The sequence below is a fragment of the Notolepis coatsorum genome, assembly GCF_963971535.1.
Source record: "Notolepis coatsorum genome assembly, chromosome: 13".
NCBI lineage: Eukaryota > Metazoa > Chordata > Actinopteri > Aulopiformes > Paralepididae > Notolepis > Notolepis coatsorum.
The window spans coordinates 120,013,177-120,034,145 of NC_140177.1; the positions used below are offsets into that span (position 1 = coordinate 120,013,177).

Sequence of the window (20,969 nt, forward strand, 5' to 3'; positions counted from 1 at the left end):
GAACTAAGCTGGTTAGAATAACAACATGCAACTTGACATTTCTGATTGTCATTTATTGTTGAGCCCCCATGTCAGGGGCGACAGTGGCTCGGGAGGTAGAGCAGTCGTCTGGCAATCCGGAGGTTCCCGGTTCGATTCCCGCTCCTCCCGGGCAGCGTGTCGATGTGTCCTTGAGCAAGACACTTAACCCCTAACTACTCCCGATGAGCAGGTTGGCACCTTGCATGGTTGCCTGCGCCGTCGTTGTGTGAATGTGTGAGTGATTGGGTAAAATGTAAGGAACAAATTGTAAAGCGCTTTGGATAAAAGCGCTATATAAAAAAGCAGCCATTTACCATGTCAGAAAAATACAAAAACTGTAAAAAATAAAACATTAACTATAGCCTACACTTAAATAAAATAATGTATTTGAGATTCTCTTAAAATGTATTTATTTTTTTATTCTTAAACTAATTTAATCTATTGAATAACAGTCGTTATTCCTCTGACTTCTGTCTCACACACACACACACAGACACACAGAGCTCCCTCCCCGGGCCCCTGTCCTGTAGGTATTGGCTTGTGTTGCTACACGGACACATTTGTATGTTGCACCATGGTACTTCCTGTCTGACGGACTTAGTAAATAAACAATCCGGCTCTTATTATATGTGAACTAAAGAGTACAATGTTTACAGAACAGTCCCCACCCGCTGTTTTATTGTATTTGTACCTGTACTATCCGCTGTCAGCTGTTTATCTCTCTTTGTGAGCTTGATTAAATAGCGTTAGCTCACGTTAGCTAGCGATAGCTCCGCGGCTAATTTTAGCTCACCCTAAACTAAATCAATGAAAGCATTCAAGTAGTTTTCACTGCACATAGAAGTAGCCAAACAGCGGGAGCATTTCGGGAGCATATGACCAAAAGCCAGGCAATTTCGAGCCCTTAAGGAATCAAATAGAGTCTGCCATGGCTACATGCTAACGCGCGCAACTGTAGGAAAAACCTGGCAGCGTTAAGGGAATCGAAAGTCACAGGAGCCACACGGTTCCAGGCATCGGCCAACGGGAACCGGTTTTCGATTCCCATCCCTAGTAGCGAGTGGTAGGGGTGGGCGATATATCGAGTATACTCGATGTATCGCGGATTGTTCTACCCGAGATGTAGTACTGTACTATATCGCGAACATCGAGTATTAGTTTATATGGCGCCGCCCGCGGCCGAGAGACACTCTGAGTGCTTTCCTCGAGAAGGGACGGCGGAGCTATTGCTAATGTTAGTGTACTGGTCCCGAGTGTAGCAGGGACGGCGGAGCTATAGGCTAACGTTAGTGTATTGGTCCCAAGTGTAGCAGGGACGGCGGAGCTATAGGCTAACGTTAGTGTAGTCAGGGCTGTACAGTGCGATATAATGTTGCGGTTGTAATTTCATTAGACAGACCAGCGCGGACCTTTAATAACATGCAATTTAATTGACACGAGCAATGAGCTAACGGTAGCTGCTAACCAAGGTATCCATTAGGATTATGCTAAGCTAACTAGCGATAGCTGCTAACCCTGGAAAACGGTCAAAGCGGACTCCACAAGACTAGTTCCATTCGTGAGGAAAGGGGGTGGGTTATATTGACAACGCTTGACAACAGAAGTTTAAACATAACTTCATATTTATTGGTTATTCGTTTCTGTATATCATCCAATTTCCATCTCCGTGTGTCTCCATCTCCATCTCTTCGTGTTTACATTCGAGTGTGACGTCTTCACCTACGGCAGCTTAGACGATCAAAACGCGAACCTAGAACAAAACCAGAGGGGGGGGGGGCGCTGGCTCTTGTTCATTCTCGCCCCCTCTCTCTCTCTCTCTCTCTCTCTCTCTCTCTCGCTCTCTCTCTACATTCAATGATTTAAAGTAGCCAAACGTTACAGACAGTATAAATACTAACTGGATAGTTGATGATATAAACATTTAATTTCATTATCTGAAATATTCTAAAATCATTAAGTCTGCTATAAGCCATTATACCTTTGTGTGTGATTATTATTTTCTCACAGTAGTGTGTGTATATATATATATATATATATATATATATATATATATATATATATATATATATATATATATACATATATGTGTGTGTGTGTGTTTGGCTAAAGTGGATAGAAAACACAGTACTGTGCAAAAAAAACGCACCCAAGAGTTTTTATATAAATGGTCTTAGATGTAAATATTTTTTTTTATTAGTGTCAGTACATTTTCATTAAATAATTTTTTAAAGCATCTTCATGGTTTAATAATGCAAACATATGTTGCAGGGACTTATTATAATCATCATATTGGCGTGACTGTATGCATCAAAGGGTTAAATCAAGCATTTTTAAGGGCTTTAGAGGAAATGTCAAAATATCGCGATATATATTGTGTATCGTGATATGGTGCAAAAAAACGCGATATCATTTAGAGGCCATATCGCCCAGCCCTAGCGAGTGGTGGAAAATGATGCTCAATTGTTTTAGTAGTAGAAAAGAGACCTTGGTGAATTTGTTTTTGATAGCTGCCGACCCAATGTTACATTATTATTAACACTAACGTTCGACATGCTCATTTCACCACAGAGGAGTTCCAAAATGTGTAAACCAAAAAATGCGAAAACTCGACAATGTGTGCTAATTCGACATAAAAAGGGAGTGCTTGACCCAGTTAGTGTGAGTAAATACCCAGCTGCAAAAAGCAATAAACTCCCCACAAGTGAAGAGGCGATAAAACGTCAAATGTTTTGAACTGGGGTTCCTGCGCCAATCCTCCACAGTCACTAGAGCCTCAATAAACCTTTAAGATGACGACTCTCTGGAGTTAAAAAGCACGTCCACCAAGGTAGCCGTCTCAGGGTAACCTGACACCAAGGCTTGTTTCCCGGGTCCCGGACAGCTGTGACCCTATTGGCTGGAGGGGGGAAAGGTCAATGCCATAGCAATGCCATGGCGACCGTAGGTAATGAGGTCAATGTGTGGCTGCGTTTCAAAGCGATTCATTATCAGCTGTTGTGACAGCAACGCAGCCTCCGACGCTGAGCGTGTGTCAGGTAAGGTGGCGGTTTGTAAGTGAACTGCGAACATTTCAAATAATCTCAGAACTTTCTCCTTTTTTTTTCTTCCACAAAGGGGAAGTTCAAAATACAATTGTTTATGTCTCGAGAGCTAAACATGGCCGTTTTATAGCTATTTCCACGCTCCCCTTGATGTAAGCGTTTGATTGGTGTTGACGGTGGATTATTAAACAGTAGCATTGTTTAGTAAATGTATTTTTTCTCGTCTCTCTCTCTCCAGGGTGCCCGTGTGTGGTTGAGGGAGGACGAACAGAACCTTCCCAGTACCGTGTCCTCTTGCTCTGGCGGGGTGGTGGTCTTCGCTACGGACTATGGCCAGGTAAGAACTGCAGAAGGCGCTAATCCAACACTTTAGCAGGATATTACCAAGTACTTTGTTTAAAGTACATAGAGTGGTTATTAACACATGTAACAGATCGTATTGGTCTAATAAAATCACAAAGGTGGCGAGGCAGTAATTATAAATAATAATACACTTTATTTGTATAGCACCTTTCATACCAGAATTGCAGCCCAAAGTGCTTCACAGCAGTAAAACAGACATAAGAGTTGCATAAAATAGAATAGGATAAAAGCAATGCAGAGAATAAAATAAATGGTAAAGCAACGCAGACAATAACAATACAAATATTGACTGATAAAAACCAAACAATTAAGATCAAACAATATATACTCACATTGTTCACAACCTGTAGTAGTAGTCCAGTTTCATTCATAAATAGTAACAGTATAAGCATGTTATAGGAGCTTGTAGTTGGTATTATAACACATTATACTCTATTACCCTAAGTAAAGTGCTACCGCTCTACTAGCATTGAAGATGGGGTTGCCAGACATTTCTCTTTTGTAACCCTCCAAGAGAGCGAAGGCTTAAAACAGATCTCCTCATATTTTGGGATCAGCTGCTCAGGACGAGGCAGATCCCCCTGGAGCCCATATGACTCCTCAGGACCACTTTGATCCATGTTGTCAAAACAAGGGGGTAAAAGTGCATAGATGTCGGGGGTCAATGCACACATTCAAGATGGGTTTTTGTTAAAGGCACACGCCAACATCTTGGGAAATTAGCTTACCGTCTTCTCCAGAGAGAGCTGCATGTTAGCCTAGCTTAGCACAATGAATGGAAGCGGACATGTACCGGTATCCTTTGCATTGTCCAACTAACACCTCTCCCGAAGGCTACCCGTACATGTCCGCTTCCATTCATTGTGCTAAGCTAGGCTAACATGCAGCCAGATAGCTTTCTACTGAACGCACAGAGAGGAAACTGGTATCTATCTTCTTGTCTGTCTCTGGAGAAGACGGTAAGCTAATTACCCCAAATATTGGCGCGCTCCTTTAACTAGATCAGTGCCGGCCATTTAACATTGAAAACCCTGTTGAGTGCCAGCATCCACTTCAATGATAGCGTTAAAAAACGCATAATCTATGTTTTAAATTATGGCTATGTGTCTAATCTGCCCGTCGCTTATCAATGACTTGTTTGCAGTCAACATTGTCAAAACGGATTGTTTTTTAATCGGTTCATATCCTTTTTATAGCATTTCGAAAAGCTATCGTTCTCTCGAAAATTTCCGGAAAATAGAAAGATTCCCCCATAAACGGCATTTATTGGAATATTCTCGAATACACTAGACACGTTGTCATTTGTCAGCCTATTTATGAATCGTTTTCAAATAAACGCTAGATTATCGATAGTATATGTGTACTTATGCACGCTATAGAAGCGGGCTGAAAAATCTATTCTCTCATTTCCTCAACATCACACACACACACACACACACACACATACACACACACAGCACATGCTGATATCTCAGTGAATACAGCTCTGATTATCCTAAAACTGGTAACATAGACTCCTTACCTTAGATCAGATGTTCTCCAAAAAGATTATTCCAATTCCTGATCGCCATTCCAAATATCGATCGCGTTTATTGATTGATTATTGGCTGCTGTAAATATATATTTCACGCTGCTTTCCAACTCGCGATCACTTCCCTCATCATCAGACGGCTCGCTAGCATAATGGAGCCAATAGGCTCCCCCCACAGGGATCCAGCAGTATAATCGAATGGCCTGCAGTTACACAGGGATAGACGATAGGGGGCGGTATTTTCCCATCTGAGCTCCTAGAGGGCAGTGTTAATTTTGTTGACTAAATTGATGACGAAAGATGTTCGTCAACAAAGGTTTTTTTCATGACGACAACGAGACGTGACGTCACGTTATTGAAGACCACGTGACGCCAACGCGACTAAATAGTTAATTACATATCGTTGACCACAACTGAACACACAAAAATGTAGTTTACAAAAACCATGACGAATTCTCTCTTAATTTATGTTGACTAAAACAAGATGAGACAAAATAATTATAACTTTTAGAATAAGTCACGTTATTATTTCAGCATTTCCCATTTCCGTTTCCGGGTTAAGCTCAGCAGCGTTTATGGCTAAAAGCCAAGCTACATAACATACGTGAGGCTAAAAACCGCATCCAGGTCTCTGGTGACTACAGCTTATACCAATAACCATGAACGGAATCTGCTACTCTCTCAACACTCCTGCGGCAGCCGAACAGTTCTACCAAAAGAACATAGCATTTAAGACGACGGAGGCTGAGAGGATGGCTAGGCTGCCAGAAGAGCTAATAGCTAATAGCATGGGAGTCGGGACCTATATCCCAGACTACTATCAACATTACACATGGATACAACAAGGACAAGACCACGTTCACTTAAAAAGGTAATGTTGGTATGAAAAGAAAAGAAACAGACGAGTACTAACACTGAGATTGACCCCGCTATAAGTTATGAATCCCTTTAGCGCTTGAAGTGCACTAAAACGTCGTAATGACTTTGTATTTTTCATATAATGTTGGGTACATGCTCAGTAGAGTTAGAACGCTCCCAGTCTTAGGGGCTGTGATATTTTGTTACCACACTTTATGCACATTGTGCGGTGGCAGGGTCGCTAAGCTAATGTTATTAGCCGAATGCTCTGATGGGGGCCGCCATTTTAAGTGACGTCAGCGATCTACAGTACGACTCGAGGGACAAAACGGAATGTGTGTGACGTGTGTGAAATTTGTACAGTAGGTACCAGTGAGAATTGCAATCAGTGTGTACTGTGTATTTACACTATCCTAATGTTCCATTGTTGGTTAAAAATGAATTTAAATCAGAATATGTTCCATTCCATGTCTGACTATTTCTGAATCTATTGACCATTTCAAGGAATGTTTGGTTACTATTGGGCTTCTAGCCTTCTACTGAACGTATTGTGAATCAGCTGATAGGGTTTGGGCTAGACTATACTTAATAAATAGAATTGCATTATTTACAATATAAAAATATAAAATGCCTTTTTTTCATTAGCGAAAACTAGACTAAAATCATCAGTTTTCTGCGACTAAATCTAGACAAAAACAAAAAAGACAAAATCGAGACTAACACTGACTAAGACTAAAATGCTCAGACATTTAGTTGACTAAAACTGACTAAACGAAAAATAAATGCAGATGACTAAATATGATGAAAACGAAAAAGTAGCACTTGACACATGACTAAGACTAAAACTAAAATGAAAATAGCTGCCAAAATTAACACTGCTAGAGGGTCTGCTGTACCAACGGGAGACTCGGTTGATGAAATATGAATTCAGATCGCTATAAAAAAAAGCTACAATTCGCGTCGTCTGCACTCAACGGGGGGCATGATAAGACGATAATACACGTCGCTGGCACTCAAAGTGTTAACACTTTCTCTGCCAAGGACGCCTAAACTCGTCATTCCCCGCCATGCTCATTCTGCCAATGATGCCGCAACACGTCATTGAGATCAATATTTCAAAAATCTGTGATCGCAATCATATTTCTCCCCCGGAGACTTGAGATCTACTGTTTATCCCCTCTCAACTCTCCAACGGTTCAAGAGCGCCATCTGGTGGCCGATCGGCGGATCGCCCAAACCGGAAACCGGAAACGGAAACTGGTGCTCATCCAAATTCGGTCCGATCACTCGCTATAGGTCCCGGGACTCGAGCGCGACACAATGGATAGTGATCCGTTACCAATAACTCGATAAACAACATGATTTGGACGTATATACTATTATACAACCTGGAGATGGATCGCATATTTCAACATCCCATAATATGAATATTTTTGCTCCACGCTCATCGCCCAACGCTACGAGGAAGCTGCGGTGAGTTTCAGCGTTTTTTTTTACCGTGTTCGATACAAACTGCTCTAATGATCATATCACCCACACTACATGAATCATCTAACGTTGGCCACGGAATTATAAACGACCCCCCCCTCATCCGGTCAACATCAGATGATAGTAGTAACTTCTAGAATCACGTCCATTTGAATTTTTTTATCTTGCTCAGATCGCTATCAAACTGTATTTGATCATCAATATAATGCATTTAGGGCTATAAATCACGTTCTGGAGAATGCTGCAGAAAACGATAAAAACATATTTATACTTTAGACCGTATTTTAGTATGAATATGTGAATGAAAAAGTATAACGTCCCTACGTCCTGAACGATAGATAATTGACGTTGAATGGGCCATAGTAATGTCAATTTAGCAATACAATTTAAAAAGTTATAGCCCTGCAAAGAAGGGGAACTTCTCCATAGACTTATAGCGCTGGCAGAGGATGGTATAGTGATGTACAGCCTGGCGAAGAAAGTGTTAAGGGAGGGGCAATTAATACAATTTTACTTTCAACAACCATTGAACCTGTGCACTGAAGAAGAAAAGTCTGTTTTGAAATGTTTTGGACAGTCCATGAATTTGCAGTTGTGATGTTAATCTAAATCACTTGTGAATGTGATATATTACAAGAAACTACTCAACCTTGACCGTCTTTAACTATGAGTGAACGCAACACTCTTAACTTACCATCTTTAGATAATAAAGTACTCAACCTCTACTGTCTTTAACTATGAGTGAACACAACACTCTAACTTACCATCTTTACATAATAAAGTACTCAGCCTCTACCGTCTTTAACTATGAGTGAACACAACACTCTAATTTACCATCTTTACATAATAAAGTACTCAGCCTCTACTGTCTTTAACTATGAGTGAACACAACATTCTAACTTACCATCTTTACATAATAAAGTACTCAGCCTCTACTGTCTTTAACTATGAGTGAACACAACACTCTAACTTACCATCTTTACATAATAAAGTACTCAGCCTCTACTGTCTTTAACTATGAGTGAACACAACATTCTAACTTACCATCTTTACATAATAAAGTACTCAGCCTCTACTGTCTTTAACTATGAGTGAACACAACACTCTAATTTACCATCTTTACATAATAAAGTACTCAGCCTCTACCGTCTTTAACTATGAGTGAACACAACACTCTAACTTACCATCTTTACATAATAAAGTACTCAGCCTCTACTGTCTTTAACTATGAGTGAACACAACATTCTAACTTACCATCTTTACATAATAAAGTACTCAGCCTCTACTGTCTTTAACTATGAGTGAACACAACACTCTAACTTATCATCTTTACATAATAAAGTCCTCAGCCTCTACTGTCTTTAACTATGAGTGAACACAACATTCTAACTTACCATCTTTAGATAATAAAGTACTTAAAGTACCTAAAACAGACTTATATGGTTCTTCATCTGGGGTACTCAATAGAATAGAATAGAATAGAATAGAAATACTTTTATTATCCCGTGGGAAATTTGACACTGCAAATCGCTCAACATTTAAACATTTAGACAGGACAGGTCACAAATTAGAATAATAATCAAGTTGCCTAGGAATGTATGAAAACAAGATATTCGAGATAAAACTATTGTGGAAATCCACAGATAAAAAGGAATTCAAACACCCGCTAGTTTATCACAGCAACATTTCAAACAAGAAGGTCTCACTGATTTATATTGGGGTTTCACCCCCTGCAAGGTGTCAAAATAAACACATATTTATCCCAGCAGGTGCCTTGTGCTTTTGAAGCTCGACTTTAAGATCAAACAATCAAGTGAATCACAAGCGCTACAGAGGAGGCAACCCGCGTAATGACATGCTAACACACACACACACACACACACACACACACACACACACACACACACACACACACACACACACACACACACACACACACACACACACACACACACACACACACACACACACACACACACACACACACACACACACACACACAGACTTTAGAGAGCAATTTAGTGGTAATTCCGGGGGTGCTGGGTGTGTGACCAGAGGCCTTGAACCAGGCAGTTTACAAGTTCTTAAACACTTCTGTTGGGATACTTTGAACGTAACTTTGTTTTGAAATGTGCTTTGTGAGAGCTGGGGGGGTTTCTCTGGCTTTTTATAGAGGCTCTGGTGGTAAAGTCACAAGTGGGGCAGCCAGGGACAATGGGTTGCAGGCTTTAGTATCTTTATATACAATACATACAACCCACACACATGAGGCCAAAACGAAAAAAGCAAACAAAGTGCAATACCAAGCAGGACTCTATTGTCTAGAGGTCACTGTTTGACTGCGTTACAGATTCTCCCTTTAACGATCGCACAACAACAATAAGCTAAGCCATAGCTAAATGGCTATTCTATTCTAAAAACCCAATGCAAGGAAAATGCCACAGTCCTTCAAAAGCCATATACATGTATGCATGGCCGCCTAGTTATAGTTGAAAGTGGGGGTGCAATTTTATTTTATAATTTTTTTTTGTTTTTTTTTTATATATATATTTTTTTAATTTTAATTTTTTTGACAGGCAAGGGGTGGTTTGGAGGGGGTCCGGCACGTCCCCCTCCATGGCAGATTTTTTTTTTAATTTAATGAACCTGTACGTGCAATTTCCTGCAATATAGAGCCTTTAATCTTGACCAATAAAGCTGCTCTTTTCACTATAAAACTCAGTTTATATTGCAGTATGATAGCCAATTACTATAATAATAATAATAATATATTAATATATATATATACTGTATATACACTGTATATTGATTTTTCGCTCATTCATTTTTATTAAATCAATCTCCTTTCAAATAGGCCAAGTTTTTAATAAGAAAGAGAAAAAAGATATATTTCCATTACCTGTAAATCTTGTGTCTCTTTCTCTCCTTCTCTGCCTCCTCCCTGAGTCTGCAGTGCACAATCATGACATCGATCTAAAAAAAAAAAAAGTAAAAAAAAAAAAATTGAGGCCCCTCGTCACTATAGGCCCACGGGCCGCGGCCGTCGTTAATACGGCCCTGCTCGTCTGCCATATAGATAGCGTTAACGTTTGCAAATGAAGTCAACGTCATCCAGCTCACACCACATATCTAGATAACGTTAGCTAGCGGCTAGCACTAAAGCTAACGCCAACCAGAGAGGGAAACGTTATTATTATTTATTCGAGGAAACCGTATGACCAGATCGCAATTCGGGACCGTGAAACACTTTTATTGTATTGCGTGGTAGAACCGTAGAAGTTCTACTACCACTCAATAGTAACTTATGTCTAACATAATCCTTTTATTTGAACAACTTACTGGAAAAGCCTGCCTGCCTGCCACCAATATTATGACACACTCTGTGGGCTTTGATGTTACACTCAGCCTACCTGCAGCCAGACTGCAGCGCTGTGCGCCAAGGTCTACGCGCTGGAGATGGGAGGCACTGGATCAAACCATAATGGGGCAGGGGGGGGGGTTCGCAATCTTTGGAAACTTAAAAACTTGTTATTAAGTGTCATTGCGTATTATTAATTTGATTGAAATTACGTAGTTATGGTTAGATTTATATATTGGGGGGGGGGGGGGGGTATATCATATTTTTCATATGATCAAAAAGTGGTGGAGCAAGATCATACCCTTGCTCCCCCAAGTTCAATAGTGGGAGAGCAGCTGCTCCCAGTGCTCTTATGGCCAGGCGCCTATGCATGTATGTATATAAAGATACTAAATATTTCTCTTGAAAGAAACATGGAAGTAAAAATGTGATGGAGTACACCATCTTGGAACATTATATTACATCTCAGTCATATATAAACCCCCAGGGGTTTTGATTGCAGGCTATAGGTTTTGCTTTGACGATGGCCAACAGTTTCATATTACACATCTGTGCATGGTTGGCCTCAGGTTGGACTGGAAATGTTTACATGCAACACCTTATATTATTATATTATATTGTATAATGCCTCAGTTATTATATTAGTCATAGATAGAGCCCAGAGAATATCAGGTTTTATGCATCTTGCCAATCGAGAATTGTGTTGTGGTATTGATGTGTATGGTCATAGTCTTGGACATGCCAGTTGTTGATGGTGGATAAAGAATTGAAACGTTATCCACGGTCACGGTGACAGCCTAAGTACACAGAATGACTAAATTTTAGAGTTGGGTGGTTTTGATAATACCCTCAAAGTTGACCTGAATGTCTCCACTGGGAACACTACTTCATAGTCATTCAGTTGTTGTTAAAACTTGAATAATGTGTGTGTGTGTGTGTGGAGGGGGAGGAAGGAGGGGGGCATTTGGGGCCAAAAATGGAACTTCCACAGACCATGAAAAGTGAAAACTATTAGCATATCACAGCTATCATATCCAGCTTATCCGGGTAACGGTCTGGATCAGCGCCATTGTGACTGTGGATAATTAGATGCCATTGGCTGACTATTTCAGTCAGAACTATTTTAGTTCTGGGCACCATCGCTGCATCCTGGGCATAGCGCTAGAGTTGGTTACCGTTCACATTTGAACTGATACCGGTACCTGTGAATTGATACCGGTACCCAACGGTACCTTTTTTTCTGTACTTTAGTCTCTAAAAATGTAATCTACCTACCTCAGTTAAAAAAAAATCCAAACTTCAAATTATTTATTATCATTATTATTTATTTAGAACAATTGTTAATATATATATAATATTGCAGCGAGTGTTGTCTGCATCTAGCTTTGTAAAGTGTAACAACACGCGCAACTGTTTTCGGCTTGCCATCGCCCCGACTGCTTTGTTGTTGAATCAAGTAAAATCCTAGGTAAGCGTGTATTGTGCGCATGAACGTGAGGCACACTTACATAATTTTTTTACAGTATGGAAATGGGGCACCGGCGGATCTCACGTGAATCGGTACTCAGTAGTACCGACGTGATTCAGTCGGTACCCTTAAAAGTACCGTATTCGGTACCCATCCCTACTTGGCACTGCCCAGGATTATTGTGATTGGTTTAACACTATGGCGTCCGTTCACGAGTATATACGTGTTTCGATTCCATGAGTTGTGGTCCAGAGCCACGAGTATACTCGTGACGAGTTGTTATTGTTTTATTCCATATTTATAACGCTTATTAGGTCCCAGATCGACTTGCAGGATCTTTCCACATATTTGATTTTCGAAACATGCAGTACCGGCCAGATCCGCTTAGGGGCGCCATTGCTCCACTGCAGTATCATTTAGGGGATTTAAAAAAAAATTGCTTTTACAGTCCTGTGGGCGGATCATAGAGCCTTGATTCCAAACGAAGACCCTCCATCTTTGATCAGCTTGCCGAACGTATTTTACAGCGTGGAATAATGGGATTTATGATTAGCCAATGTGCATATCGATCTACCAGAATCCGATGACTGGTGAGGAAATGCTGCCGGCGATCACATGGCCTGACGGTAGGATAATATTACCCCAAATTACAGCTGGATTGGACATTGTTTTATAACCTAACGTGATAGACTACTGACATTGGCTACCGGAACGCACACTCTATTGCTAATCAATAATACTGATCGGCGTTCCCCGCCGCCCCCATTTCATCCATAGATGCTCTGTAATAGTCCGGATGCTACGCAGTTTGTTTTATTTCATTCGTATATATACAGCAGAAATGGCGTTTGATATAACGGCGCCAACGTTTAGCCTTTTTTGCAGCCTCCTGCAGAAAAGCCTAGACGAAAAGCGCGATATACCTTATATTCATGACGCTATAAAATTACAACCAACCGATGGATTTTTATTTTCTTTAAGCCATTATGAAGGCACGGTTTATGCACTCAAGTGACAATGATAATGGACAGATAGCAATACTATAAATGATATATAAAGCTCTTAGAAAGTACATCGGTTTGTTTACAATCCTCTGTCCTCTGAGGCCTAAATCGCAGCGGGGCTCCGGTCGCCATAGTGTTCAAAGAAATACAAACAACATCCCTATAGCGGAATGATAATAAGTTCAGCCAGACCTTTCTCCAGTGCTCGCACAGCGCTAACATAGTGCGGAGAGAGGTATGGCTACGCGGAAGTATTGTAAAGGTATTATGACATTTACAGCCAAGCAAACTTTTTTGAAGAATACCTGTCTGAAAACACACTCAAAAAGGGTAAGCGAGGGTCACTAGCTTGCAGATGTGAGGCCCAAAGGATTTGGTGTTATGTAGAGCAAGAGGGGGGGGGGGGGGGGGGTTGTTTCCTAGAAGATTTACTGACAGATTAATAGTAATTGCTATTCTCATCTCCTCCCTAAATACTCTCTCAGAAACTCTTTGACGTTAACCGGATACAGAGATTAACCCCAGGAAGAGTAGCTGATGTTTTGCATCAGCTAATGGGGATCCTAATAAAATCATAAATCACAGACGACATAGAGGTGGATCAACAGGATCTTTATCCATTTGGTCAACTGATAAATTCTGTCAGTTGTTTAAAGGGGACATATTTTATAAATGGTAAATGGCTGCATTTATATAGCAGCTTTTATCCAAAGCGCTTACAATTTGTTCCTCACATTTTACCCACTCACTCACACATTCACACACCGACAGCGGAGGCGACCATGCAAGGTGCCGACCTGCTCATCTGGAGCAATTAGGGGTTAAGTGTCTTGCTCATGGACACTTCGACACGCTGCCTGGGAGGAGCGGGAATCGAACCGGAAACCTCCGGATTACTAGACGACTGCTCTACCTCCCGAGCCACTGTCGCCCCACATTGTACTCCTTTTCAACATGTTAATATAGGTCGTTGAGGTCTCCTAAACATGTCTTCTAAGTTTTTTCCAATGACTCAAGATCTAGCAATAGCATAGCAATCTTATCATTAAAAATATTGTCAGAAACATATTTTAGGTTCAACTTTAGATAGAAAAGTAAAGATTTTCACACAAGCCGCCATCTTGTACACACGCATTTGATCAAGATATCTTCATAGACGCACGCTATTAACTACTGTGATTGTAGCTGCAATTCTGAATGACTAGTTTCAAGAGGGAGGGTTCTTGTCATAGCTAAACTGCAGAAAAGGCTGTAAAAACAATGCAACACACAGGAAAAGGTGATTTTCAAATAAATTAAATAAAAAACAATGTTCAACAATTCATTAGAAATATTATGAAATTATTATTTTAAGTGGCCAGAAATTACACAGAACTTGCTCCAGATGGCAAGGGGACTGGGGGGTGGTTTTAATGAGCTCCTGCTCAGGGGTCTTAAAGGCAGCGCTACATTGTCACGGACAGTCAATCTCTTTAAGAGCTTAAAGACATTATCCTTTTCCAACCTGTTTTTTTCCCTCCACTCTATTAAAGGCTCAATCCGTAATTTGAACGTAACCAAAAGGATAGGCCCCAAACCACTGAAACTCTAAAATGTAAGGGGAAAAAAGGGTGATCAGTTGAATAGAATAGAATAGAATAGAAGTACTTTATTGATCCCGAGGGAAATTCAGCACTACAGATCGCCCACAGTAAATAGGTAGTAAAAAATCTAAAATCACGAAAGGGAGAATCTGTAACATTGTCAAACAGTGACCGCTTGGTATCGCACTTTCTTCACATTTCTTTTGTTTTAGTCTGATGTGTGGGTTGGGTTGGTGTTTAGTAACTTAGCACTTAGCATTCAACTCCAAGCCACATGTCAGACCAAAAGGAAAATTACAATACCAAGTGGGGCTCCTTTACCTAGAGGTCCTTGTTTGTCACGGCATTATGGATTCTGCCTTTAATGTCACACTGCTGGTTGGTTGAGATCAGACAGTGGGGGACGGCAGTGGCTCAGGAGGTAGAGCAGTTTTCTGGTAATCTGGAGGTTCCCAGTTCGATTCCCGCTCCTCCCAGGCAGCTTGTCGAAGTGTCCTTGAGCAAGACACTTGACCCCTAGATGCTCCTGATGAGCAGGTTCGCACCTTGCATGGTTGCCTCCGCCATCGGTGTGTGAACGTGTGAGTGAATGGGTCAAAATGTGAGGAACAAATTGTAAAGCGCTTTGGATAAAAGATGTTATATAAATGCAGCCATTTATTACCATTTACTCAGACTCACAGTGTGAACAAAGGATATGACTTGGTGATATCAGTGCTTAGTACAAGTTACACTAGTATGTCAGTTCACTATATGTGTGAACAACACACTACTCTCTCCTAAAGCTAGAAATTGGAGAGGGAACCCTCTTTTGACCATTGAACTATTTTGAATGATGATGTATTAGGTGTGATTCGCCTTTTCATTCCACTCACTTGTGTAGATCAAAGTCCATTAGCGACAATATATGTTTAACCCTTTCACTACCACACTACAGAAGGTTAACCTTTCACTACCACACTACAGACGGTTAACCATCTAGTGTGGTAGTGAAAGGGTTAACTCAGTAACCGCCTTGCATTATAATACCTGGGCATAGTAGTTCAATACATTTTGAATCATGCCAGGGATATTTCTATTTGTCACGCCGTCCAGTGGTACGGCACTACAAACCAAACAAACCTAGAATATTCCAATATCTGAAGCCTATTTAAACGATCTTTTGGCACAGGTCTGTGTTAGTAGATGCTATTTGTTCTCTTTGATACAATACAATACAATAATCGTTTCTGCAGGAGACCAACAGCATTGACTGTGAAGTATAAGAGGAGGAGGAGGAGGAGAAGAAGAAGAAGAAGAAGAAGAAGAAGAAGAAGAAGAAGAAGAAGAAGAAGAAGAAGAAGAAGAAGAAGAAGAAGAAGAAGAAGAAGAAGAAGAAGAAGAAGAAGAAGAAGAAGAAGAAGAAGAAGAAGAAGAAGAAGAAGAAGAAGAAGTGCTGTGGCTCTAAATCATGTCGTACTATTAATATAGCCAATTCTTTACACCTTATACCTCGTCATTTTTGTGGTAAAGACTATTATGTCTTAACTTGGACTGTAAGCGTACAGGAGTGGGAATATGAGGAGGATCTTCCACACTGTAATGTTCCTAATGTAAGTAACACAGGAGCCCCCAGTAAACACAAAGACATGTCAGGCGGCTCTGAGTCAGGATCAAAGCCTATTTTACACTCCTGTCAGGATCCATCAAGTCAACACACCCTATGGGGGCCTCAGTCACCGCTAATCGCTCATATAGTACACCTACCTACACACATGGGATCCAGTTGCTTTCTAATGAGATGACTGGAGGAGAGGAGAAGTAGGGGCGGGGTGGAGTAAGGAGGAGTGTTATCTCATCAACAACATCGCAAGGCAGGTTCTGTGGACACTGGCCAGCCGCCTGTTGCACACGGGTAACTAGAGAGCAGAGACACCTGTCCGGTGGCGCTAGACGGAGCTAGCTTGGTCACGGAACAGATGTTGTCCCTTTGTGTGTAGAAGAGCATCAGCGGCAGCCAATCATGCCCCGCCCCCACTTCCACCTTTCTGCCTAATATTCACTAACAAGGAGGCTTGATTGTGAATATTGATGTGTGTGTGCAATTCTGTGCATACTTACAATCAAGGGAAGCTTGTGACACGGACTGAGAACTGTTATAAACTATTTAAAATGGTGAAAATCTGTCAAGGTTTTTTACTTAGATACCCATAGGAAAAAAGTCAGTAATTTCTGGTCGCTATATGAATAGGAAGTGGATGTACCATGATCGTAGGCCAACCATCGGTATCACAGGTTAAATTGGATTATACCATGGTATTATCTAAGTACACAGGTACATACATAACCTTAAGTAGCATGTGATACATAGCTTTATTATAATTATATTTGTTATTATACAATGAATTGCCAACATACTACTTTTTCACAAGGGTAAGATGTTTTTGGTTTCGGATGTTGTGTGTGTGGGTGTGTGTGTGTGGGTGTACGTGTGTGTGTGTGTGTGTGTGGGTGTGGGTGTGTGGGTGTACGTGTGTGTGTGTGTGGGTGTGGGTGTGTGGGTGTACGTGTGTGTGTGTGTGTGTGTGTGGGGGGGGGGGGGGTGGGGGGGGGGTTGCTACGCGTGCAGCAGTCCGTGTCGTCCTCATATTCATTGATGGAGTTTCACCCGTCGTCTCGGAGAGGGATACCAGCTGACTTAAGGACAATGCTGGAGGAGATGAATGGTAATTCAATGAGCACGCTTCAGGTGACGGCAGAAGGTTGCTGTCAGGAGGGGGGGGTGGGGGGGGGGGGGGGACTAACCTGTACAGATACCTGTCTGTCAGGAGGGGGGGGGGGGGGGCGGGACTAACCTGTACAGATACCTGTCTGTCAGGAGGGGGGGTGGGGGGGGGGGGACTGGCCTGTACAGATACCTGTCTGTCAGGAGGGGGGGGGGGGGGGGGACTAACCTGTACAGATACCGGTCTGTCAGGAAGGGGGAGGGACTGACCTGTCTGTCAGGAGGGGGGAGGGGCTGACCTGTACAGATACCTGTCTGTCAGGAGGGGGGAGGGGCTGACCTGTACAGATACCTGTCTGTCAGGAAGGGGGAGGGGCTGACCTGTCTGTCAGGAGGGGGGAGGGACTGACCTGTACAGATACCTGTCTGTCAGGAGGGGGGGGGACTGACCTGTCTGTCAGGAGGGGGGAGGGACTGACCTGTACAGATACCGTCTGTCAGGAGGGGGGGGGGGGGGGACTGACCTGTACAGATACCTGTCTATCAGGATGAAAACTGATAGATCAGTCACGCTTAGCGCTATCTGGCTGCTGCACGTTAGCTTAGCTTAGCACAATGAATGGAAGCGGACATGGCCGGTTAGCCTAGGCATTGTCCAACTAACACCTCTCTCGAAGGCTAACTGGCATGTCCACTTCCATTCATTGTGCTAAGCTAGGCTAACATGCAGCCAGATAGCTTTCTACTGAACGCACAGAGAGAAAAACTGGTATCTATCTTCTTGTCTCTCTCTGGAGAAGATGGTAAGCTTAATTTCCCGAAATGTTGGCATGTTCTTTTAACTGTTAACTTAACTTTTAGATGCAAAGCACCTCTATGACTGGCAATGTCACTCACTCACTCATCACTCACTCATCACTCACTCACTCACTCACTCACTCACTCACTCACTCACTCACTCATTAACTCATTGACCGCCACGCCCAAATTAGGGCTAGCACGCCACCGCTTTAATCAATGAGAGGACGGGGAAATTTGCGAGTGCTTAAAATATATCTTAAATTATGGCTATGGGTCTTATACACCCGTCGCTTATCAATGACGCTTATCGCTTATCAATGACTTGCAGTCAACATGTACGAAACGGATTGTTTTTTCATCTGTACATTTCCGTTTTATACCGTTTTGAATACGAGTATAGTTTTGGAGATTTCTAGTAATTCCAGAGAAAGACGCGATAATAGCCCTTTAGTGGAATACACAAAACACGTTGTAATTTTTCGGCTGATTTATGAATCGTTTTCAAATAAACGCTACATTATTGTTATCGATAGTATATGTGTCCTTATGCACAATACAAAAGCGGGCTGAAAAATCGCTTATCCGTGCCTTGCTCAGGCACGGCACGCACACACACACACACAGACACGTTGTGATCGCTATGAAAAAAAACATCTGATTAACCCAAGACTGGTAACATAGAGTCCTTACCTCACATCAGATGTTCTGCAAAAAGATTAATCCTTAACCCAAGACTGGTAACATAGAGTCCTTACCTCACATCAGATGTTCTGCAAAAAGATTAATCCAATTCCTGATCACCATTCCAAATATGGATTGCGTCCATTGATCCAACGGTATAGTCCAAAACACATAATCCACGCTGCTCCCAGTCCCCCCAGTCAACGTGGTACAACGATACTGCATGCCCGAGAAGCAAAACCCGGACCGGCTTTTTTTCTTGATGCACATCCCCAGCCAATCCAATCCAATGATGTGCAATACCATCCGGGAGACGATAGGCGGCGGTATTTGCCCTTTTGCGAGCTCAGACCCATTCCCAACGATAACATCAGGTTGGATGGATGAAAATGAATGGATATCGCTAATAAAAGAAATAACGATTAAAACCCGACTGTCGTCGTGATTGGTGCTCAAGCGTCTGCGAGTTAACCCGACTATCATCGTGACTGGCGTCCAATGAGTTAATGTATTCACACAGTTAGCCACTCTGTGCCTAGTCCTAGTGGTTGGCTCACTTTGTGTAAGACCAGTTAAATCTATGCATGAATGCTTTGCATCTATGACAGGGGTGGGCAATTATTTTTCCCAGGGGGCCGAATGAGCAACTGAAAATATGTTGGGGGGCCGGGCCAAAATTCCAAACTCAATTATGCATAATATACATTTTATTTCTATATAAAAAGCAGTAAATGGCATTGTTTTGACCCCTGGTAAGAGTATGTTATTATTTGGCAATTAAAAGGTGAGGTTAGCTTTCAAAAATATCATTTATTCAAATAGAATTTATTTCCAAAATGATAAACAAAATGTGAAACTTAGCTTTCTAAAGAAATCACAACATCTTATAGCAAAAATAAACAAGACATGTCACTGAACTGTGTAAAGAAAAGTGTCCCAGTTTTGTAGCCTCTTTTACTTTGCATGCCTATATTAAACATTTAATGTTTTAAGAACTGTGCAAAAAAAAGAAAAAAAAATATCAAGTGTCCCATTTCACTTGTTATATTTCCACATTTTAGTGTTCTTCAGTTATTTTTTTTTCATTCAGTGTGAGAAATCCAGTCTCTGTTGAGCTTTAACAAGTCCATCAAAGTCAGGTTGCATGTCTGAGGTGGAGATGCGAAGCACAGCTGCCAGATGTTCATCAGTGAGAGAGGATCTGTACCTGGACTTGGTAAACGTCATGACTGAGAATGTCTGTTCACATATGTAGGTGGATCCAAAGAGAACCAACATCTTCTGAGCATGTCTCCTAAGCGTATATTGTGCGTGTGAACATTGACATGAAAAGAAAAAAGTAAATTTTTTTATTTATTTTTTTTAATTATCATGTAATCTTTCGCGGGCCGGTCAGAATCATCCCGCAGGCCGTACAATGCCCAGGTCTGATCTATGACATTGTGTGTCCTTGTTTAACACTTTCACTGCCACACTACCAAACGGTTAACCCTTTCACTGCGACAATACAGAAGGTTAACCCTTTCACTGTCACACGACAGCATGTTAACGCTTTCACTACCACACTAAAGAAGATTAACCCTTTACTATCACATTAGAGACGGTTAGCCGTCTGTAGTGTGATAGTAAAGGGTTAATCTTCTGTAGTGTGGTAGTGAAAGGGTTAACTGTGACATTTATAAGTAGGCCTACCTAAGCTTTTCTGTCCTATACAAAGAACACTCTTCTTTTCACGAACCATGACCTTGTTGATCCTGTAAACATTACTCGTTGATCTCTCTAAACATAACTTCTGTTTTCAGCCCAACCTTTCTAATACAATGGCCGTGTCCGAAGGCTTTGTTTCACACAGATTTACCTCTCGCTAGCATCTGTTGCTGGGTTTAGCGCCAGCCCTCCGCTGCATTGTTTTGAGAAGTGGACCCCCTCATCATCTCCCAGGAGACCCGGGCCAATTAGACGTCTTAATTAGGTCAAAGCCCCAAGGGCAAACCCTGCACTGAAGCATGCTGGGGAGGGGGGTCAGCGACGCTAGCAATAGGGAGGTGTAGTGGTTACATCATTGCCG

The 20,969-nt window shown here is 41.6% G+C and overlaps 1 protein-coding gene across 1 annotated transcript in view; it reads left to right on the top strand.

The window, feature by feature from the left end:
* myo10 (myosin X) overlaps positions 1–20,969 on the top strand; it is a 320,882-nt gene that overhangs the window by 76,980 nt on the left and 222,933 nt on the right. Inside the window, 1 exon segment of the mRNA XM_084327904.1 lies at positions 3,301–3,399. Coding sequence (XP_084184030.1) covers positions 3,301–3,399 — 99 coding nt within the window.